General features: G+C 42.1%; 3 protein-coding genes across 11 annotated transcripts in view; 1 reads left to right on the top strand and 2 right to left on the bottom strand.

Moving 5' to 3' along the window:
- utp4 (UTP4 small subunit processome component) overlaps positions 1-4,625 on the top strand; it is a 26,973-nt gene extending 22,348 nt beyond the window's left edge. Inside the window, exons 10-16 of the mRNA XM_019878239.1 lie at positions 230-352; positions 513-669; positions 1,523-1,629; positions 1,714-1,809; positions 1,914-2,099; positions 2,191-2,301; positions 4,366-4,625. Coding sequence (XP_019733798.1) covers positions 230-352; positions 513-669; positions 1,523-1,629; positions 1,714-1,809; positions 1,914-2,099; positions 2,191-2,301; positions 4,366-4,482 — 897 coding nt within the window. The 3' untranslated portion in view covers positions 4,483-4,625. The remainder of the gene's footprint in view (positions 1-229; positions 353-512; positions 670-1,522; positions 1,630-1,713; positions 1,810-1,913; positions 2,100-2,190; positions 2,302-4,365) is intronic.
- Positions 4,626-9,721: 5,096 nt separating this feature from the next.
- On the bottom strand, positions 9,722-13,521 carry il17c (interleukin 17c). Its single transcript, XM_019878103.1, has 3 exons — positions 12,847-13,521; positions 12,545-12,774; positions 9,722-10,455 (listed from the first exon to the last, which is right to left on the bottom strand). Exons 1-3 carry the CDS (start codon positions 12,943-12,945, stop codon positions 10,209-10,211), a joined length of 576 nt encoding a protein of 191 aa, XP_019733662.1. The 5' UTR covers positions 12,946-13,521; the 3' UTR covers positions 9,722-10,208.
- Positions 13,522-16,779: 3,258 nt separating this feature from the next.
- Positions 16,780-23,178, bottom strand: part of zc3h18 (zinc finger CCCH-type containing 18) — a 33,275-nt gene continuing 26,876 nt past the window's right edge. For 5 of the 9 annotated variants that reach the window (XM_019878182.1, XM_019878175.1, XM_019878180.1 and 2 more), the window contains 3 exons: positions 21,621-21,723; positions 18,826-18,922; positions 16,780-17,870 (listed from right to left, as the gene is read on the bottom strand). In XM_019878182.1, the coding sequence (XP_019733741.1) occupies positions 17,672-17,870; positions 18,826-18,922; positions 21,621-21,723 (399 nt within the window). In that variant the 3' untranslated portion in view covers positions 16,780-17,671. The remainder of the gene's footprint in view (positions 17,871-18,825; positions 18,923-21,620; positions 21,724-23,178) is intronic. The other 4 variants (XM_019878177.1, XM_019878181.1, XM_019878183.1 and 1 more) reach the window with 2 other exon arrangements.

The raw sequence follows: 23,178 nt of genomic DNA, 5'->3' as shown, positions 1-23,178 counted from the left end.
TAGAACCCGTTTCCTGAAAGAAATCCCCCCCCCCCCCTCACTGCAATCAACAATGTTAATCTGTAAAGAATTTTGGTTTTACAGAAGCACCCATCCCGCTCCTTCTGACAATGCTGTGAATGGTTCCAAAAGAGCTAATGGGTAGAGACAAATGTCTTGCCACCCATCTCTGCTCACAGGCAGTTCCAACTGTTGCGATAAGCTGTGACGTGTGTGCTGATGTGTGCAGGGCGAAGATCATATCCGGTGCAGTGCTCTGTCGCCATGCGGAGAGTGGCTGGCGTACTCGACTGTTTCCAGCGTTCGTCTTTACATGCTACAGATCGACAACAACAACATTCGTATCACAAAGGTGCGGATTTCATTGCTGACGTGACAAATGTGATTTTGTGACTTGTAGCAAAACCACCAGACGCATCTCATGGATATTGCATGGTTGGTCTGCATGTCATGGCATGCAATGCCAGGACAACCCGGGTGACCTCTTGCCTGTTTTTTCTGACCCCCCATAGGTTTCAAAACTACCCAAGATCCTGAACTCAGCCCAGCAGCTTTGCTTTTCTTCAGATTCCACCAAACTCTTTGCAACCTGCAGCCAGTCATCGGTCATTGTGGTTTCTCTCAGCCAGTCCGAGTGCAAATATGTTCACACCCTCAACCCTCAGCCAGGTGAGTCTGAAATTGGCTTTCTTTGTCTGGACCTATTTGAGTTACAGTTATTGTTGGGGGGTTACATTCCAGACCACCCCCGCAACAGATGAAATGGCCAAAGTGGTGCTCAAGTATTTATTATAGTTGTGTCTATTGTAGGGCTGCCACAATTTATTTTGATCGTCGACTTATCGTCAACAATAATTGCAAGTAGTCGACTCATCGTATCGTAGGTATATTGCATATCGGATATAACCATCATTAGCTTACAGCTTGAATTATTTAAGGTATGTTCAAATTCATAACAATAGACAATTAAAATGATTGCATCTTCAACTTTTATCAAGCTTGCAGCTCATTTCTGACATGTTTATAAATGATAGAGCAACTTAAATTGAAGGCCATACTGTGCCCTTAATCTTTTTAGCTGGAAATGTTTAGTGCATTTTAAAATGGAACCAAAAACGATACACTATGCAGAGTTGAACTCATACAGTGAAATCAATAGTGGTAAGCTCACCTCTCGTGTGCTACACACACACACACACACACACACACAAAATCAGCGATGCACTGAACCCATAAAAAATGACCCGCGATATAACGAGACGACTGTACTGTGAAAAGTACAGTTGACAAGCGAATCAACAGTGCAACTTTTCCATGAAACGTGCATTGAATGTTAGTTGTGGAGTTACAAACCAGACAGCAATTTTTATTTTGGGCTAGCTTTGATTTTACACATTCATAAACCTGTCATCACAAGGTTCGAAATTAAATCCGTAAAAAAAATATATATATATACTTACTTGAGCATATCCTCAGAAGTGATTAACATGTCATCATGAGCATGTATGTTTGTGTGGTTCAGCTTCCAGACACCCAGTCCACCTGTTGCATGCAAGTGATGACGGCAATTGGCTCGTTACAGCCAACACAGGCTTTGAGATCCACGTTTACAACCTTCAAAAGCTCAAGGTGATGTGAGATTTTTTTTTTTCTGTGCACAAAATGTGAATCAGTACACCAATTGAGCTTGTTCCTATTTGCTTGTGCACGTAGCTTCACTGCACAGTGCCGGTGTACAGCTCCTGTCCCACCGCCTTGGCCATCAACCCCACCACCAGAAACCTCATCACAGCGCACGCTGACCAGCAGGTGAACACCTCGCTCACTGCTGTTCATATCTGTCTTATAATACCCCAAATGAATCTTGCCCTCACATTACGTGCCCATCTCGTGTGTGCATTTATCCCACGCAGATATTTGAGTTCTCTCTAGTGCAAAAGGAATACACCGATTGGAGTCGCAAGCTACAGAAACAAGGGCTGCACCCTCTGTGGTTGCAGAGGGACACGCCCATCACCCATGTCACCTTCAATCCCAAGAACTCTGCTCATATTCTTCTGCACGATGTGTTTATGTTCTGCATCGTCGACAAGAGCCTGGTGCGTGAAGCGACCGAAAGCCACTTGTGTTGCCTTGTATTGTGACGAGTGTAATTCGAGTTAATGGGGCCTTTTTGTCCACCACACGTAGCCCCTCCCTGAAGCAAGGTCTCAGCTCTCCAACCAAATGACACTCAGGAGTCTTCCGGAGTCAGAGAGAATGAGACACAGCCACGCATTCAAGATATGCAAAACCTTTCAGGTAACCTTATGATGCTTACAGTATATTTCTTAAGAAGGTAGGCGAAATGTAGTTATGCATACTGGCTCAAAATATTTTTTTTTCTTCTTCTCCCTTGTGAATCAACGAAAGCCAACTTTCAAATTTTCTGGAATGAAATTTGAGAACATTGTGCAGACCTCAAATGTCAACATTGAGAATTTAGGACTCTGTTGTGAAAACAAATAATATTACTGATATAAGCATTTTGCACTATATTTTTAAGATTTTAGGCAACTCCTCCTGGCGGACATATGACAGAGCAGGGGTGCCTTACCTTTTTTTGACTGAAGAGTTACTTTTCAAGCCAACCAACCATCGCGATCGACCGTTACCGCACATGTACACGTACACGCACTCACCCATGCCTACGTGCACATAGGCGCGAATGCATGCCATGATGAGCAACAGCCATAACGACCCCTAACATGAACAAAACAGAAAAATAAAGTAGATACAAGAGTTTGTGAAAAAGGAAATCACTGCTTATCTTCGTGGGAGACCTGACGCAAAGGCAAACGCACCTTTGCCCTGTGTAAGAAACACGCGTACCATTTTAAAATGCCTCTCCTGGGGATCCAGATTCCCATCCTTTCTTTGCCTGTCGCATTTGGTGAATTGCAGATGAAACAAACTGAAAAAAGGAAAAAAAAGATATCACAACAGCTCTGATCGCAAGCTGCAATTGCAGACTGCTGACCGCTAACATCTTTAGGTGATGCAGGTCACACTTAAACATAAATTTCACTGTACATGCATGAAGAAGAACATTTTTTTATATGTTTTTATTTTGGGATATATATTCTTATAAATAAAATATTGAGAGTGTAGCGCACAGCTTCTGTGAATTAAGGAAGCCGATTCACACATTGTCCTTTCGTTCCTAAAAAGCTAATGGTTCTAGTTAGGTGAGATGGCTGTGAATGTGACAAAGTCTGCATCCAGACTCAGATATTTATTTATTCAAAGAGGAGGATTTAACTTGACCGAGGACCTCACAGTCGGCCTTCGGCGCAGCGGCTGAAGCGCTGGCCCCGCCTGGCACAGTAGCAGCGCCCCAAAGTGTCAGTATTTGGAAATTATGTTTTCGCACTACTTCATTCAATTCAATTGTCTATGCAGTATTGAAAATACAATACACACCGCGGACTGCTGAGCAACTGAAGTTGTACATCAAGCTTGAATAGGAAAAAATTCCAACTGCAAAACTCCAACAATGAGTGTCCTCAGTTCCCAAACACTTACTGAGTGATGATGATGTCACAGTGGTAGACATTCACCTGTGTCCGCTTTTTTGGAATGTCATGCAGACATCAAATTCAAAATGAGTGAATATTTCCCCCCCTCCCCTCAAAAAACAAAGTTTATCAGTTTGAGCCTTAAATACCTTGTCTTTGTAGCCTATTCAATTGAGTATAGCCTTACAGAAAAGCATTTGCATTTCCTTGTATTGTTTTTTGTCGACATATATGTCCCATCGTCACTGGAATTGTGGTTTGTGTTTATTGATCAAATTTCACAAAGGCTACAAAGTGCTTTTCAAGACACAGTTCAAGTGCATACAATTCAAAAGCAAAAGGGGGCTGAAAAAAAACATTTTTAAACAAACTGCAAGATAAACAATGTGCCCCGAAGATTAAAAATGGCCCAAGTTAAAAAGCAAAGTCCCAGTTCTTTTTAAAGCTTTCCATTGACTCCGCCAACACAACTGAACATTTGCCAGTTTGGGAGCGACTGTTTGGAATGCGCAATTGCCACCTGTTTTTAGACAGGCACGCGAAAGAGGTTGACGCTATTGAACTTCAAACCACGTGAAAACGAGTAGGGATGGATAAGTTCAGTGATATAGGGAGGGGCCAGTTCACAGAGGCCACGGATAGGTGGTGCTGAATACTTGTACAAACTCTTTGAAGTAACCTATGTGATCAGAAATTGGTCAAATAGAACAGTTTTGATTGACTCGAATATGAACGACACTAAAAATAATCTCAGCGTTTTTGTGAATCGCAGGTAGCAGCATTGACGTTTCCACTTTGCTCCCCGCAGTACCTCTTGAGTTTGACTCTGCTGGATGACCAGTCCCTAGTTGTGGTGGAGCGCCCGCTGACGGACATCCAATCTCAGCTGCCTGCACCCGTACGACAGAAGAAGTTTGCCACATAAACAAAAGCACAGAAAAACAGCTTTTGTCCGGCTTGCCGCGACAGATCTCATGAGTCAAAGAGCTGTTTGTCGGACCACATCCAAAAATAGCCGAAGGTTTCCACTTTGTTAAAGCGTTTTGATAAATAAACAATCCAACTGTTTTCTGTCCTTTTCTCATTTAAGTGTTCACTATGCTCACAAGAGGGACTTAGTATGCAAAGGTTAAATGGCTTGGTTTGATCATCCTTGCGAGTGATGTCACACCTACCGTGTCCGGTCCAAAGTCCACAACCAATGGGACAGATCAGATTTCAGTTGGAGTCTGCAATAAATGTACATAGAGAGCAAGAGGAGAGATCTGAAGTGATCGTCCAGGATTATTTTGCCACAGTACATGACGTTCCACTGGTTTACCGAGGGAGTACACAATACATTGTCACATGCAAATTTTAAAAAATGGAAATGGAGAGAACACATGGCAGCGTCATCAACCGTACACTTTAAATGGGTGAATGTTTTCTTATTGTCAGTAGAATAGTTGGCATTTATTAAACTGGATTAGCGGTTGGCATGCTGATTACTTGGCAGGGTTGTCAACCACAAATGTTTTTATAATTATGGGGAAAGTTATTTTTTTTTTTATTTTAATTTTTTTAATTGATTCATTTTTTTGTTTCAAACTGTACAAAGCAAAACAAAGTATTCATACTGCTTTCATTTTCCACATTTTATGCTTCAACATTAAAATGGAATAGATTTTCGCAAGCAAAAAAAAAAAGAATTGAGATAAGAAAGCATGGACAAATATACATTGACATCATTCTACAGCATTTGCTCAATACTTTGTTGGCATTTGGCACACATCCAGTATCTTGGGGCAGGTTTTTCATTTCAGTATCCTTTATGCTGATGCGTGGGAACAGGATGCACCTGAGCTCAAGTTTGAGCTTTATTGTCAAGACTAAGCATAAATGTGTATGTAGATATGATTCCAAAGTTTTTAATTTTAAACAAATGTGGGAGGGGGCGGGGGGAATTGCAATTTACACATTGAGGCAAAAGCTGAATAGAAAATGGATGCATGTTGTCTTGGTAGGAAGAAAAATAATCAATTATGGAATAAGGAGGTAACCTGTCACGTGGAGAAAAGGAAGTGAAGTACTGTTCACAAGCATGTGCATAAATAGATCCCTGATGATGCTCCAGCACCAGCCCTTTTCGCCCTGGTTGAGAAATGTTCCCTTTGCCTAGCGTCCATGTTTTTTCTTTATTCATCACTAATTCTTTTAGGAGAAAAAAAATACCCTCTCCATCATCAAGTTTCCCCAAAGTTGTTTGATACCACATGAGTATTTGTGCGTATTGTACCCATCACTGATCTGCATCCACACAAGCCTTCACTCACTATTTGAACAGGGGTGCGCGTTGTGACTTTTTATATCTACCGTAGCTTCCCTTCACCTCCTTTGTAAATCATATACCCTAGCGCTCCCAGAGAAGTTACAAAGATCAAAAACTATATTCTTGTGCATTCCTTATACACAAATTATAGCGCCCCCCCCCAAGATATGTATGTCATGAATATGATGTGATGACATCGGCAACCCTGTGACTTGTTGACGGTTAATTTGTATATATATACTTTTTTTTTCAACTCCGCTTATTCTGAACAGGGTTGCAGGGTGTTGCTGGAGCCTATCCCAGCTGATTTTGTGTAAAAGGCAGACTACACCCTGAACTGGTTGCCAGTCGGTCCCAGGGCACATATAGAGACAAATGACTATTGACATCCTCATTCACACTGTCACTTGAGTGGGAACTGACCCTACCCTGCTATCATAAAGACTGAGAAACTGGAGGAATGCTCATCAAACACCTGCTTGGAACATTCCGCAGGTGAATAGGTTAACTCTAGGAACAGGTAATTGCTACGAGTGGGTCGAAAAGGAGCTGACCTGAATTGCTCAGTCTTTCACAAGCCAATATAGGGCGAGGTTCACCTCTTTGTGAACAACTGCATGAGAAAATTGGTAAAGGATATCATCACAGAGACTCAGGAACACTTCAGAAAACCAATGTCAGTAAATGCAGTTCGGCACTCCATCCGTAAGTGCAACTTAAAACTCTACTATGCAAAGCAAAAGCCACGAATTAACAACACCCAGAAAGGCCGCCGGCTTCTCTGGGCCCGAGCTCATCTAAGCTGGACTGATGCAAAACGTGTTTTGTGGTCTGACGAGTCCACTTTTCAAATAGTTTTTAGCAATTTTTTGGACGTCGTGTCCTCTGGGCCAAAGAGGAAAAGAACCATCCGCACTGTTGTAGACACAAGAGTTCAAAAGCCAGCATCTGCGATGGGATGTGGCTGTGTTCGACCCAAAGGGTAACTAACACATCTGTGAAGGCACCATTAATGGTGAAAATTACATACAGGTGTTGGAGAAACATATGCTGCTATCCAAGAAATGTTCATGGATGCCCCTGGTTATTTCAACAAGACAATGCCAAACCACATTCCGCATGCAAGAGTGCCACGATCTCTTCAACAGAGAAAGCTGTGGAAGGCGTCAGAATGGCAGAATTGGTTACAGTTTTATAGTGTATTTGTGCTGAGAGGAATTCTTCCCAACGTGTTTTACCAGCATTGGTTAGTCCTTGTCACATTCATGTTCCTACTTTGCAAGGACATTATTACAACAGCGGATTTACAAAAATGTGAAAAACTTGTTGGAGATTTTGTCAAACAATTTGAAACACTGTATGGTAAAATTCATGTGTCATTTAATGTACATTTATGTCTTCATTTACCAGAGTCTGTTCGGAATTGGGGACCTTTATGGGCCCATTCTGGTTATATTTTTGAGTCATACAATGGTGAAATACTGAAAATGTTTCATGGCACTCAGTGTGTCCCTTTGCAGATAATGAAACAATTCACATATAGACAAGTATTGCCTCTTTTAAGAAATAATGCATTGAGAAATGCTGTTCCCGAATGCATCCAGCTCTTTAGTAAATTAACTGGCAAAAAAAGCATGAAGCAGTTAGATAGAGTTGGTGATCAATTTGTAACCCTTGGTTTGCATTATTGTCGAGAACTGTCAAGTGAAGAGCGACTGGTCATGAAAGAGCAACTTGCAGTCACAACAGGAACAGTTGTGAAAATATTTAAGCGAGTTCTGGTCAACGGAGAGCTTTATTACTCCCAAGAGTTCACAAGGGTAATGAAAAGAAACAGCTTCACTGTACTGATGAAGAATGGAAACATCATCACTGTATACTACTACATTGTTGTAGAGCAACACGGTAACAGAAAGTGCTTTGCTTTTGGGAGACAGTATGATAGATCACATAGTACCCTGATTCGTGTTGAAAATGTAGTTTGTTTGAAAAGGAAGTTCCGTGGCAGGAAACAGATATTTGATGTCACACTGTTCAACAGAAAATGTATGCTCATTGATCTGCCAAAATATGCAAGCCTCTATGCATGCATACCTCCAAGATCCAGTGTGGAGGATTGAAAATGTCATGGCAAAGTGCATGCCAATTTTGTAGACTCCCAAAATAAATTCTACTTTTGTAATACCATTTCTGTTTTTTGTCATCATTGTATTTTCTTTCAAAGGATACACTATTTTATACACATATTTTATTATTTGAGCATGAGAACACTAGACATAGAACAATAAAAGGAAAAAATACTTTTCAAAACATTTATGTTTACTCATGAAACTCATGTGGGGGTAGGATGCAGTCTATCATGTAATGAAAAAATATATATGATTACATATTGCAATATGTTGTAAAATAAAAGACAGGCTATTGTGAAAAATATAGTAATGATAAAAATAATGTACATTTTATTTATGAAACTTTAAAAATGATACAATTTTGCTCATAGATTCCTTTAACAGTCAATGGTCGATACCTATATTGAAACATATTAGAAAATATAAAGACAAAATCCCATATATGAAAATATATTATGTCATGTATTGAATGATATCTTCCAATATATTCCAATATATTTTTCTTTCGTAAGGGTGGCTTCTTCGTAAAAGAGTGCAGGGCTACAAGACTGGCCTGCCTGCAGTCCAGACCTGTCTTCCATTCAAATTTTGTGGCACATTAGGAATCGTAAAAAGATTTCCCGGACTATTGAACAGCTGAAGCTGTACATCAAGCAAGAATTCCACCTCTAAAGCTTCGACGTTTAATGTCCTCATTTTCCAAACATTTTTGGAACGTTTTGCAGCCATAAAATTCAAAGTTAATGTTTATTCGCTAAAGACAATAAAATTGATCAGTTTAACATTAACTATCATGTCTTTGTTGTGTATTCAATTAAATATAGGTTGAACGTGAATTGTAAACCATCGTTGTCAGGTTTATCAATGAGACATTTATGAACCACCATAGAATGAGAGCGAGAGAGAGAAATAATGACACTTGGCGCTGGTACCAGTTTTTCTCGAGGGGGAACGTGAAGAAGCAGTTGTGGTTCTCGCCAACGTTGCCCAAACTGATTCTCCGTGAACACCCTCCTTTTATTAATTTCAGGGGGCCCTAGTTACATGGGTGCTCCAACGTAAGGGGGGGGGCGGGGCTGGTCCAAGGTTGGAGACACGTGAATGTGTTTGGCTATGTGTGTGTATGTCGGTGTGACGTTACCCAGTACATGTGTGAAAGCATCTGCAACACTCAAAGTACTGTATTTGCAACACATCAAGTGATATTTTTAGCATGACTCTGTAGACATTATTCCTCTTTCCTAATTCTTATTTGAAAGAGAAGTACCGGTATATCTTTTGAGCAAGGATTTTTTTTTTCATTGCACTTAGCCAGCAAAACATTCATGAATAAGAGAAGAAGTACGTGTGTCGAGAATGTATGATAACTAAAACATATAATTATTTCTTCAATTGTATTGTTTTTACTTATGTTCGATACAATGTCCCAAGGTGATGGGAATTGGGGTTTGCCGCTACAAAGGAGCTAAACTGTATGGAACGGCTGCAGTGCACTTTCACATAAGTGGAAATTGCAACGGCAATTAAAGAGGGATGGGTGACTTGAGGCTTTTGTATTTCTTGTACGGCGTCACATCTTATCCCGATTGTGCAAAGTGTCATTGTTGCCTATAGCGTAAATGACGAGAAATTTTGAGGAGCTACGGAACCGGTTGTTAATACTGTGAATGCATTTCCAGTTGACGTCATGAGTATCGACAGTCAATACACAATGAAAATGTCATCATAACGTTTATTTTGGTTGAAGCTAACCATACAATTCCTGTCGACTGGATCAAGTCCCACTGGGACAATATGAACACCATATCAGCATCGATACATAAATTCACCGGCTTCAAAAGTCAGATCTTCTTCATTCACTCCCAAATCATCTAAACCTTGCGGAAAAGATCAAATGAGTCCAGTATACTGTATGTTACAATATTAGAACATCTTCATGAAAAACAGTGTTTTCGTAATATCTGGTGTACTTAAGACACAAAATGCAGCTCTGTAAACATGATAAATAAATAAATAAATAGCGTCGAATAAATAAAGACTCGTTCAGCTTTGAGCCTCTTAAGTCTGACTGAATTGTGGCAAAAAAATCAAATAAAAAAAGCAAAAGATCAACTCTCATTGTTCTGGCATATGCCGCCATTCAATTTATCCTGACGTCCACAATCCAGGCAGAGATCAAAGTCGACCTTGCAAGAAGTGTGTGCCAAGTGGTGATTACACGAGGTGGGGTCTAGCACAGGTGCAACCCACCGTCACAACCACCGAGACCGGCTTTAAGTAATACTTTTGCTCGTCAGTGCAGCGCTCCCGCTTGAGAAACACCCTGGTCTGGGTGAGGGGAACCGAGTTGTAGTCGTGGCTCAGCTCAGGGGTCCCTTGGTTCTTGATCATGATGCACCCGGAGCACAGACACTGAGCTTCAACGTAGGTGGACGGGTAGTGGTCCTTCATTGGTTTCGATCTGGAGAGAAATGGCACGGCAAGGTGAGCGATGATGATGAAGCCATTGCTACTAATCAGAATCAGAATCATCTTTATTGGCCAAGTACTGTCTGGAGAACACACAAGGTATTTGTCTCCGGTAGTCCAGGCTACCCTAGTATCATCAATAACAAGCAACTACGATAAACAAGGACATGACAAATAAGTATGGAAAGACGTTCCGTAATGTGAGTGTACTGTTGAGCGGTGGTACCACCCAATGACATCTGTGAGACAATGTGCAAAGTATCAAGCAGAGCTAAAGTGATGAGTGGTAGAATACCATACTAAAACAGTTGTGCAGTTGGTGCAGAAAATCATTGCACCATTTTAAAGTGACCAATAGCAATATTTGTACAACATCTTTAAGTGTGCAATTGTCCAGATGTCCTTGAGCGCTTTAAAGTGTCTGGTGCTGTGGAATAGAGATCAGTGACAATTGTTCAAGTAAGTACAGAGCTGGAGCTAGAGTGATTATTGCGGGAATGCTCTTCCATAGGGGTGTGCAAAATTGCAAAGAGCCTCTATACAGGTAGATTTGGGTTATTGTTTCGGGAGTTAATGGCGAGAGGGAAGAAGCTGTTTGAATGTCTGCTGGATTTGGTGAGCATGGATCGGTAGCGCTTGCCTGTGTATGTGCGCGCGCACACACACACACACACACACACACAATATTAGTTAATCTGTCATCCTCACTAATGTTTTTGAAAATCATATTTTGGCCGAAAATGCCAATGTGCTTTCGAGTTGGGCTCGTTCCATTTCGCCTGGGGAGCATTCCCCACCTGTTGTTTAACTGTAGTATCTGTGATCGCGTTTCACTGATGACAAATGAAACGCAAGTTGCAAGATGATGAAAGCCTGGGAATGCCACCATAACACAGCATTACACAACTCTGCAATGCAATACCATCACGTCAGGTTGCCAGTCGTTTTCAGTGCTGTCAGGCCGAGCGGGACTTTCCCTTTGGGTGATCACACGAACGCGTCATAATGGCGAGAGAGTGGCACCAGAGGCTCGAGAGCAAAAGAACAATTAAAAGTGATGACACCGAGAATAACATGACAGAAACAAATGACATCAGTCTGTCATTTTGTCATCGCGCAAGGTGGGTAAATAAAAACATCTGAGGTAATGTTTTGGCATTTCTTTGTTTTGAGGACACGGGGAAAGACGTTTCAAACACCAGCATTCTTCCGCCAAGGGTAAAACACGTGTCCCTTCAGGAAATCTGACGTGGACTGGATGATCTAATAAACAACAGAACTCACAAACATTTATGGTTACTCAGCTTTCAAGACAAAAATTCATGAAGAACTTCAAATCTTGAGAGGTGAACTTAATTGAACCTTCTCGAAACTTTTGAACATCCAACTGTTTTTAATGCCTCACTACTTTTTGAACTTGCTATGCTTTGACAAGGAGTAGAATGGCAAAATTCATTTCTCAGGACGTTCACCTCTGACTTTCTGTGACTCTTCCAGTCTCGCTGTTGACGAGACTGACTGACCTATGAAAACACCCTGTTTGAAGCCTTACAATACCGAGGGACTCTTGAGCAATTGTTAAGGTGTCGTCTTTGTCTGATGGTGTCAAACGGTAAAGATGATGATGAAGAAAACGGCTCAAGTACCACTTTTGATATCACCAGGAACTATATTGGTCCAAAGTACTGCAACAGTGAACATTGACTGTTCAAAAGACTGAATCAAGTAATATTCTACTCGGCGCTACTCCACGGTTTAGGGGTGCTGTACACCTGCCACGAATCTGTGTCGCCCTTCCAGCATTTTATTTGATATCTTAAAATATTACAATTTTAAAATATTTTTTTTCGCAACCAACTACCACCACCAGCACATTTCGGTCAAGTGCCTGATTCTCCCATAGTTCTACCAAATGTATTTTCTGTTCAGACACTGGTGTCATTTTATTTGATTTGCGTTAATGTAACCCTTATTTAATCCAGCTAAAACAATTAAGAGCTGATTCCGGGTCTCAATTGCAATGCGGGTCTTTTCTACAGGACTGGCTCACGCACGCGGATAAGGATGACAAGGATGCTTACACATATCTCCAGGGAGACAAGGACCTCTCCTTCAGGTCCCAAGGCATGTAGAGGTCCAGGGGGCACGCAAAGGGGGAGTCGTGGGCCACCGCCCCCCGAGGCTCCGGAGGCTGCGGGTAGTGACTCGCCAGCTTCCTGTGGGCCACCTTGCTCAGCTCCTGCTCCTCGTAGCAGCGGTGGAGGTTAGACGTCCACGCGGGCCCCGCCACAAGGACCACCACGGCCACCAACTGTGAGGGGATGCAGACCGGCTTAGAAGTCAGACCGGACGCGGGACGGCCGACTGACGTGCACTCACTCACCTGAGTCAGTGCGCCCATCTCTCGTGGTTCGCCTCGTCTGCTGTGTGATGCCGGCAGACATGCTCGAGTCTTTATTAGTCTGGGAAGTGTCGTTGGCATGAGGAAATTGAGAGCTGGAACTCTGCTCGAAGAGGAGTTTGGGTAACTTCCAACTTCCACGCACACACCCCCGCGCCGAGCCCGCGGTTGTGTATATTTGCAGGTGAAATCAGGTGATTGTCTATTTTTAGCTCATGGCTACCTCTTTTAATTGTTAAACAAATACAGAAGACAATGTCCAAGATGACGCAATTTTACGTCACGAAGCGTGCGCTTTATTACTCAACAAAGTACTGTTTAACTAGCGCATGTGTGAGGATGTGGCAAGGAGGAGCGCGTCGCTTTTAGAACGCGTCGATGATAATTTGACCGCTTTTTTTCCCTTTTAATATGTCCCTCGCAGTGATGAATACAATCAATGAATGATAGGAACATTTTAGGTAAAGGTAAGGAAAGGGTTTTGGCTCCAGTATAAATGCAAGCAAATTTCAGACAGAAGTCCCAACTTGTAAAATTGCTTGTCCACTGACTGTGCTGACCTGTCAATCAAATCAAACATCTCTTCAAAACCTTGGCAAAATGGATGCTAGCATATTTCTTATGCCTGCTCCATGTTTGAGTCGCAAAAATGTCTGCTTAAAGTCCTACAGGTTGTCGTGGGGGCGGTTCGAAGCCCGCCCCCCCCACCTCATGCCCGCTGTCACATCACATTTTTCACATCTCTGACCTCGCTCTTCCCAATTTTTCTCGATGAAGCGTGCACACTCGCGTTCGAGGCCCTGTCAAGCAGCCACGTTAGTCCTAAACGCCACTCTACACGCTGGCTTTCAAGTCTGACATTTAAAAAAAAAAATCCCCTCTCATTGTTATTACACCTTCACCGCCGACAATGAGGTGCTCTCAAACGTCATGCCAGCACACTCTCTTAAGGGAAGATGCATTTTCAGGGTTTAAGCATCCCGAGATGGGCATCAATGGTGTCAGATAATCGCTGGTGCGAAGACATTCAAATTCTTATGATGTGGAAGGTGTGCGACTTCTCTCATTTGTTTTAGTCAACTCGTGGTCCCCAATTTTTACTGGCCTGAACATATTGTACATTTCAACCGCACCACTTATCGATGGTTGCGCAGAGTTGGTAGGACAGAAGTTTGGAAGATATGCAAGCCAGGTATTAGAAGATTTACACAGCAAGGTGAAAATATGCCACTAAATTGTAAACAATAAAGACTTGACACCATTCCATTCATCTTCACTTCCTCTTACTGCTTTCACTTTTGTCTTCACTTATAAGGGAGAGGTGCCCAACCAGACATCGCGATTGATCGGTAGCACACGAACTGGTCCCGAGTCGATCACGAGAGGTGTAGGGAGAAATGTAAAAAAAAAAGATGTGTGTGTGTTTGTGTGCGCGTGTTATTAATATTACATATTTTTGTGTTAGTATTCACTGCACCATAAGCATCCTATCAGTTTCACTTTCACCAAAAAGTATTTAACCTTTTCAGCAACAGCGGTCACTACAGTGGACAGCTCATCATGTCATCAGGTTACAGGTTATCATGATTGGTGCCTGAAAGGGTTAAAAAAAAAGCAGGTCACCTTCAACCTCTGGTGGCGGGTGACCTGCATCATTGGAAGTTGTTAGCGGTCAGCGGTCTGCGATCACAGCCCACGGCCAATTGGTGAGCAACTCTTTTTCCTTCTTTCTTTCCAGCATTCTGATACAAGTTGAACTTGATTTCAAGAAAGATGGCTGAACACCATTTCACTGTAGTAGGTGTCAAATTTCATGTCGGTACCTGTCAAATGTCTGTCAGTATGTTTTCTCCAGACGGAAGTTTTGATTGTTCCCCCAGGGCTCAAATGTATTTCATTTTTCAGTCCTTAGAAGAAAAGCAAATGGCTGGTTCTTCCATGAATGCATTTAAAATTGTTACACTACATCTTTTGTAGCCGTTTAAAAAAAAGCACATCCATGCCTACTCATAAATTCATCATCACCTTGTTTCTCTATGTACTGAATATAGGCAGTGGCTGTATGTTCCCCCTCAAATCCCCTAATGATGACTAAAACGATGAAGTAACGTATGTGGACAACCCAAATAAAGGAGAAATTCTTCAACCTTTTGCCCCTCACCTTTCACTTCCCAATGACAAATCTACGGAAAAGCCAAAAAGGAAATGTCAACAGGGCCAACCTCTCATGAAACACAAGTTCCCATTTCAGACTCAGCATACAAGTGCAGGTAACAAAATCATTGGATTCAAATTACAGGCATGAAATAACAAGTGTGAATGAAATATTGACTCAACGAAGTAGTACTTCACTGACAATCACGGTGTATCCAAGTCCTGTGTGCAAGCCTCAACATAAATATACACAACAATAAAACAGTAAAACAGTAAAACAATGTACTGTATTACAATTCACGAAAATTACGGGATACAATATGGATGCTGGGATGCTGAAATTGTAATCTCACACTCACTTGTAGGACATCATTCGCATTTCAGAGTTTAAATTCGAATGTAAACAACTGCAGTTTTTTAGCAGCTATTAGTTCGCCCATCGACAAGTAACGCACATTCAAATAAAACGATTCAACTCTGCCCCATTTAGTCATCTCTACCGCTTCACTTCATTTTACAGGAGCATCTGGGATTTTTGTTTCAAAGGTACAGTGTGTAGAATTTAGTGCCATCTAGTGGTTAGCTAACGGAATGCGACGACCTAAACTCGAAGTGCGTGCAAATTGAAGCATGCGCACTACGGTGTCTCGGAGAGATCACGTATTTTTCACGCTTCCTGAAGTCATTGTAGTGAGGAAATACGATAAGTTTGTCTCCTTCGGTTATCTGTAACAGAAAGATGTCTTTGAAACATGGCACCCATCTGTGAGTTGCACACTAAATCATATAATTAGCGATTACTTCACCTCTAATTTCATTTTTAAAAAATGGAGAACATTTTTTCGCGTATTATTGAAAATATGTACCTGTTTTTTAAGTGAACATTGAAAATCAACGTTTTTTACACACTGGGCCTTTACCCCCTGACAGTTGAATATGAAGTCCAATGTGATTTTGATGCATGTGAAGGTCATCATGAGGAAAAACAGTCTAAGTCTGCCAAGGAAAATCAGAATTTGCTCACAACAAGGCACTACAGTACAGACATGCAGCCAAAGAATGCAGCATTTTAATTATTTCAATAGCTTGTAGTAAAAGAATGCAATATTTTGATGATTCCACTAACATTTACTCTTATGCGACTTTGTTTAAATTCCTTGGAGCTCGCAAAAGCCCACACTCTCTCTCGCCACACTTGATTGTTTTGCTGATGAGTATTTTAAATATATACAGGTATTCCAGTCAACAATGCTGTTGGGCTCTGTTCCCGCTCAGTGATGACGTCAAGAATTGTTATTGTTATTAAGTGGAGTGGGTCGGAAAAAGTGTGTGAGTCGCTCACGTTTGAAGGGCTCAGTAGGCGTGGTGATGATGGCATGTTGGCCCTATTTCAGACATCTGAGGCTGCTGGAGGTGGGGCCACACGTTTAACGCAGTCACCTCATTTCATCTCATCTTGACATGCGATCGTGCGGCCAATTAGTGTGACACAACGTTTGCTAAGTGCGCTCCGATTGCTCCTGGCAAAGGCACATTTCAAGCGCTTAAAATACTGCAGTGCAACGTAATAAGCACACACACACACACATGCCATTCACACTTGTCAAACGGCTGTAAACAGAGTGCATCATTCTGAAAGACTGCAAGTTAAAGGAACTGATTTTTGTCAATGGACAGAAATGCAACAAGCTATATAAAGCTGTGTGTGTGTGTGTGTGTGTGTATATATATCTGGGGGGGGGGGGTGGGGAGAGTCAACAGTGCTCTTTATCAAAATAGTTTATTTAGGCTTTTGTCACAAAAGCAAGACATACCTTGTCTCGAATGTCCCATTTGCAAACTCTCTCTCTCTCCCCCAACTACAAATATGACAAATAAACCATTGGTTTACAACTTCTGAGAAGAGCTATGAAGAAAATAAAATTCATTTTTTTTGTGTGTTAAAAAGGCATACCTCACCACAGCTGTGTATACTTTTCTTGAGCCCCTGATGTGTGACAAACAGGGTGTCACAACAAAACTCTGGACAGACCTTTGGTTTAAGGTGGACCTATGAGCAGTGTTGTCACTTACAAGGAAACACGAAAGACTCGCAACAAATTTCAAAATTTTACAAAGGATTGGGAAGCCTTGCAGATGTCATGTCCTACAACACTGAACTTACACTCCATACAGAAAACAAACATAGGGGGTGGGTGGAGGGGATGATCTGTTGGGACAAAAATCAAAAAGAGTCCAGACAACAGCGAGAGCAGATTCTAGAGAATCTCGCTATTCATCAGGCGCACAAATAATAGACTGTTTTCTTTTCTCACTCAAAGATCAGAGCGTCACCTTCTGTTGGTCGGTAGACAAATTTGACTTTTCTATCCCAGCATGCCTGTTGTTCCCCTCCTGCTTTTCAACTACTAGGCCAAAGAGGGCATTTGGGAGTGAAAGATGCTCTAAGACAAATCTCTCTTGTGGAGGCCACTTGTTCACTGACACAATGCACACATGAGCCATACATTTATACATGTCCATTGGAGGCAGAAGAGTCAAGCAGGATTCACTGGGAATTGATCCGACCTGCGAGTGGCCTGGACTCTGCGCGCTGTGTGCTGGCGTGGACAGCCAGCCAGCCAGCCAATCGGAGCAGGGAACGGACTCTCTCTTATTTGCTGGGGATCTTTGCTCTTTTCCGAGCGATGGCGTCTTCCACGGCCTTCAGTTGCTTGAGCAGCTCCTCGCGACGAGACAGGGTGTTGCTGGGTTTACTGGAAGCGGAAGCTGGAGCCGTGGCGGCGAGCTTGCCAGACTGGACTCCGGGCCCTTTTCCAGATGATTTCGGGGGTGGTGACAGAGGCCGCTTTCTACAAAACCAGACAAGAAATGCTTACATGATTCATGATGGTATCATTTGACCACACACACATCTGGAGATTTGAAAATTGTGTCAAATGGGTGGACGTGTTGTTTAATCATTGGGTTCTCATATATTACCGTACGAGCGATTAATTCAGTCATTTCAAATTGTTTGTGTGGATTTGATTGTTGACTAATTGCATCTTGAAGCAACTCAGGGGGGAGAAAACTGAGTCCGCTACTTGACTGAGACTGACAAAAGCGCTCCCAAGTGCAGTTTCAACACGCCTAGCACAACTGTTGGGCAGCATAAACAGGAATTCAGTTCTCGAATGCTAATCTGAATTATCCTTCCACAACTGATGCAAAGTCAATAGAGGGGTCCTCAGTTTCAAATTGTTTCGACGACTGTGATTTAACGCATGCATCTCTCTGTCATTCTTTAGGCATGACTAATCGATTTCCCACTGTTACACTGTCTGATTCTTTTTTTTTGAGTTCACAAAGCAACCATTTCACAGAGGAACACGAGTCGGTCAGAATTGCACGTGTGCCTTTATGGCACAGGTGTCGAAGTCCGGTCCTCGAGGGCCAGTGTCCTGCATGTTTTCCATCCCTCCCTGCTGCAACACACCTGATTCAAATGATCAGGATCACTATCAGGCTCCGATAGAGCTTGCTGATGAGCTGTTCATTTGGATCAGGTGTGTTGCAGCAGGGAGGGATGGAAAACATGCAGGACACCGGCCCTCGAGGACCGGACTTCGACACCTGTGCTTTATGGCATGTTCCTCATTGAGGCCAAACATCTGTGAGCAGAGCAAACATTCCTGCAGCTGCTGCTAACGATGACAAATGTGTGTGCCTTTGCCTGTGTCTGCACGCATGAATGAAGGGTTGGGGTGATTAAGAAACCGCGCTTTTGACATCCATGTCATGGCAACATCGGACAGTTCCACTAACCTGTCCCCCTGGGGGGGCATTGGCCGGGGTCCTTGGCCTCTGGGGCGATCCATTCGAGGGGAGAGTGGGGGTCGACCAGGTATCCTCCTATCACGAGCTGAAAGAGTTGATGAGGCCATTAGCATGGATTCTTGGCTTTTTTGGGACCACTGCTAGATTCATCAGAGATAAGAGGACAATGGAAGACCATCCAGCATTTTCGGCATTTTTCAGTCAGGAGAGACAAAAGTTTGGTTGGGGGGCGGGGTGGGGGAGTGTTGTGTGGCGTTGCACTACATTACCGGTACCAGTATCATGATATTTAGCCGACAAAGTAACGCAGCATCATCATTTCCACATGAGGGGAGAAAATGCATCAAAAGTGTACTTTGTGGTTTTTCACTTTTCGGTGTTCAGGGTACCAATTAACCGCGAAAATCGAGGGATTATTGTACATTCAAAACCTTTGTAATCTACTCAGCCTGTGTGGTTGCTTCATCTAGAAAACGGAGAGGATCATAAATAAACATTGATGTCACATGCGTAGGGCATGAGACACGAAGTGCAATAAAACACACACACACACACGCACACGCACACACACACACACACACACACACACACACACACACACACACAGAACATTTCGTATAGAGACAGAAAAACACAAATGCATAAAAAGTTGTATACAAATATTTTCAGTCAGGAGAGACAAAAGTTTGGTTGGGGGGCGGGGTGGGGGAGTGTTGTGTGGCGTTGCACTACATTACCGGTACCAGTATCATGATATTTAGCCGACAAAGTAACGCAGCATCATCATTTCCACATGAGGGGAGAAAATGCATCAAAAGTGTACTTTGTGGTTTTTCACTTTTCGGTGTTCAGGGTACCAATTAACCGCGAAAATCGAGGGATTATTGTACATTCAAAACCTTTGTAATCTACTCAGCCTGTGTGGTTGCTTCATCTAGAAAACGGAGAGGATCATAAATAAACATTGATGTCACATGCGTAGGGCATGAGACACGAAGTGCAATAAAACACACACACACACACGCACACGCACACACACACACACACACACACACACACACACACACACACACACAGGACATTTCGTATTGAGACAGAAAAACACAAATGCATTAAATGTTGAATACAAATATATTCTAAAGTTTAGAATCTAAACCAAGGATGGGCAACTTAAATGATGGAGGGGGCCACAATGTTTATCAGCGCTAATGGGAGAACCACGCACTTCCACTACCAGATGTATGACAAAGTACGTGCAATTGTCGGCTTTCCCTTGAAACAATATACATCGGAGTATCTATTCATCCATCCATTATCCGAGCTGCTGAAATATTTTTTTCATCATACATTTCGCAGTGCATGTATAGAAGATTCAATTCGGTCTTCAAAGCCTTTGAACAATTAAACAAACGTACTGTGATATTTTTTCCCCCAGTGCAAACGGCTCCTGTACATAAAAGTTACCATTCAAGGACGGCAAAAAAACTGCTGAACAGCAAACTCGCGTTAAAGGCAAGAACTAGTTTTGTGCATTTTTTTCACAGAATCTAACTCACTCAAAGTTATTATTGTATTCAGGTACTATATTTGTCCTGCATATCATTTAAAATTCACCAAAAATATTAGGCCTACTCACATTGCAGTACAGAGCCAGCGCAAGTGGGCCATGTTAGCTATCTAGTGGTGAATGGTGATATTCCAACGTAAAAGTATAAAGTGGATAGGGACAGGGCTGACCCTTCCCTAGCGAAAATCTGCATGTGATTGATGACCACGATAATGCATCGATCTTTTTTTGTAATCCCCCAAATTTTTTTTGACTAAACACTGATAAAAAATAAATTTCCCATGAAAAACAGGGTTTGCTTCCAATAAAAAGCACCAAAACAGTCTTTAAAAAAGAAAACAAAAAAACATCCCTGATCGACAAAACAGTGTGGACTACACAAGTTGTCAAAGCTGACACCTATCAAGAAGAATTCCAAAAACCTGCATCGAAGACTAAATTGTCCGTACGTGTGAAGGTTTGTCTATTTGCGTCCTGCGATTTGCAGGTGACGAGTTAAAGGTGTACGATGCCTCTTTCTCAACGACAACTGGGATAGGCTGCAGCATGCCCGCAACTTTAGAGAGCATAAGCGGTTGGGAGAATGGACGGCACTTGTTTTGAAAGTCACTTGTGACACAATAAATAGTCAAAAATCCCCGCGCCTTCATCCTCCATTCTACAGTTGTTCCCAGTACAGTTTTGGTGGTTGAGAAAATGTCAAACGGTAAATGTTCAATGATATTTTATCCTGCCAAAGGTGGATATAAGAAACAATAAATCTATTGGTGCCATAAAAGTGTTTGCACAGTACCGGATATAATTAGAAATATCTAGTGTGTTAAAAAAAAAAAAGTTTTCCATTGTGTATTATATCAAAATGATTCCAATGATGATCTGTATAATAATTGTTTGAATTAATACAAATAAAAAGAAAAGTCGTCGGGCTGTGAGCTATTATTCAGCTGCTTTTTTTTTTTTAACTGATGTCTTTAGCTGTTGCCATGCTATCGGTTCAATGCGGGCATTCAGGTACTTTATGCAGGCATAGTATGAAAGTCAATACTTTGGTATCAAGACTACAAGTAGTCTTGGGCTCCCTTTGCAGTCTGCCTCGACATTTGCAAGTACGGTAGCACTATTTGTGTCAACCCAAAAGGAAGGGTGCAATAATGTGGGACAGTTCAGATCAGTTGTTTTGGCGGCGTAGTGAAATGTGCCTTAGGACGTTTCTCACCTCTGTCAGGAGACATGGCCATTCTCTTGCTGAGGGGGGAACCAGGCCGGTCTTTGTCTGAGGGGAGATAGCGCTTTCTGTTTCCCCGATCACCACCTTGCTGCTGGGGAAAACAAAAACAAAAAAAAAAGTCAATTTACGCGTTAAAAACAACAACAAAAAACCCAGTTGCACCTTTACTTACGTGTTTAACTTGTTCTGTGACCAAGCTCGTTAACCAATTTACAAGTACAATTGGGTGTCTTTTTGCAGGCGCACGGCCTTGCGAATGATGCCAGGAGGCAGGTGTCAGTTGCGTTAGCGAGTGTGCGCGTCTCGTCCATGCCCCTCGCAAATCTTTTCATTTTCGATTGACTGTGTGCGCTGTTCAATAAATGAGTCAAAGGGGACAGGCGACTGTAGCACTACCGCCCAAAAACGCACACACATTTTATAGTGGATCTGAAGCTGCCTGCACCCGGAAAACCAAATTGGGGCACTCAAATCATGGCACTATGGTATATTGAGTGATGAATATACCGTACCGTATTTTCGGCACTATAAGGCGCTTTAGGGTAGAAGGCGCACTTTCAACGAATGGCCTATTTTATAACTATTTTCATAAATAGGGCGCACCGCATTATAAGGCGAATACTGCTGCAGCTGTAACAAAACGCTTTACAGAACATTTAAAATACTACGTCGAAGAAATCAGAATATTGATCCATATGGAGCTCCCAGAAAATGTAGCATGAAGCACGACACGTCCATAAAAAAATAGTGTTTATATCCCTTGGCAAACTGTGAGAACTGGTCACAAACACGGACGTGAAACATATAAATACAAATGGCATTACAAAACAAATGAAAGAATGAAGTTATGAAGACAATTGATTCAACAAACAGGCGCAGAAACCTCATGGGCTCACATCCACAAGGGGCTAAATATCCCCTAGAAGTCTGGCTTGTCTCCATCTTCCTTCGTTAAGTCAGCAGTTAACTATGCTTTTGGTTTTATCTTCGTTTCATAATGGCTGCGCAGAGTTCACAAAGTTGCTGTCTGTTTGTTTGTTTGAGTGTGTGTTGGCGCATGCACATGCCAATTTATTTCGGGCAGAACCTTTTTAGGTTACAATTACTTCCTGCAAATAATCAGCACTAGATGGCATTGGAACATGAACAGGGAAACCACTCAATGGGGAATAGAAAGAGACTAACACCATATCTAGGGCGCATCAGATTAGAGGGCGCCCTGTCTTCTTTTGGGAGAATTGAATGCTTTTAGGTGCGCCTTATAGTCCGGAAAATACGGTATATTAAAGCTTGGACTCTGACCCAAAATGTCAATTACTGTTTACATGACTGAATGATGTTTGAATCAATTCACGTCATGTGCTTTTCTGGAAAAAAACATGTCATAGTCCAATAGATGTCCAATCCAATTTGATTAAAATGGGAAATGGAGTGCAGTTATCCGAGATGAAAGTGGACTTTTCTGAAAATTCCGGAAAAAATAAATAAATAAATGTGTGTGTGTGTGTGTGTGTGTGGGTGTGTGTGTGTGTGCGTGCGCGCGCGC

This window comes from Hippocampus comes, unplaced genomic scaffold, assembly GCF_001891065.2.
Source record: "Hippocampus comes isolate QL1 unplaced genomic scaffold, H_comes_QL1_v1.1 scaffold37, whole genome shotgun sequence".
NCBI classification, from domain to species: Eukaryota; Metazoa; Chordata; class Actinopteri; order Syngnathiformes; family Syngnathidae; genus Hippocampus; species Hippocampus comes.
This window is presented reverse-complemented; position numbering and strand designations above follow the sequence as displayed.

Bases quoted from the DNA above. Each gene is read 5' to 3' on its own strand.
- il17c (XM_019878103.1), bottom strand. From the start codon at position 12,945: ATGCCAACGACACTTCCCAGACTAATAAAGACTCGAGCATGTCTGCCG. The intron at 12,775-12,846 runs GTGAGTGAGTGC...ATCCCCTCACAG, and splicing joins AGATGGGCGCACTGACTCAG to TTGGTGGCCGTGGTGGTCCT. The intron at 10,456-12,544 runs GTAAGCATCCTT...ATTTCTCTCCAG, and splicing joins TTGTCTCCCTGGAGATATGT to ATCGAAACCAATGAAGGACC.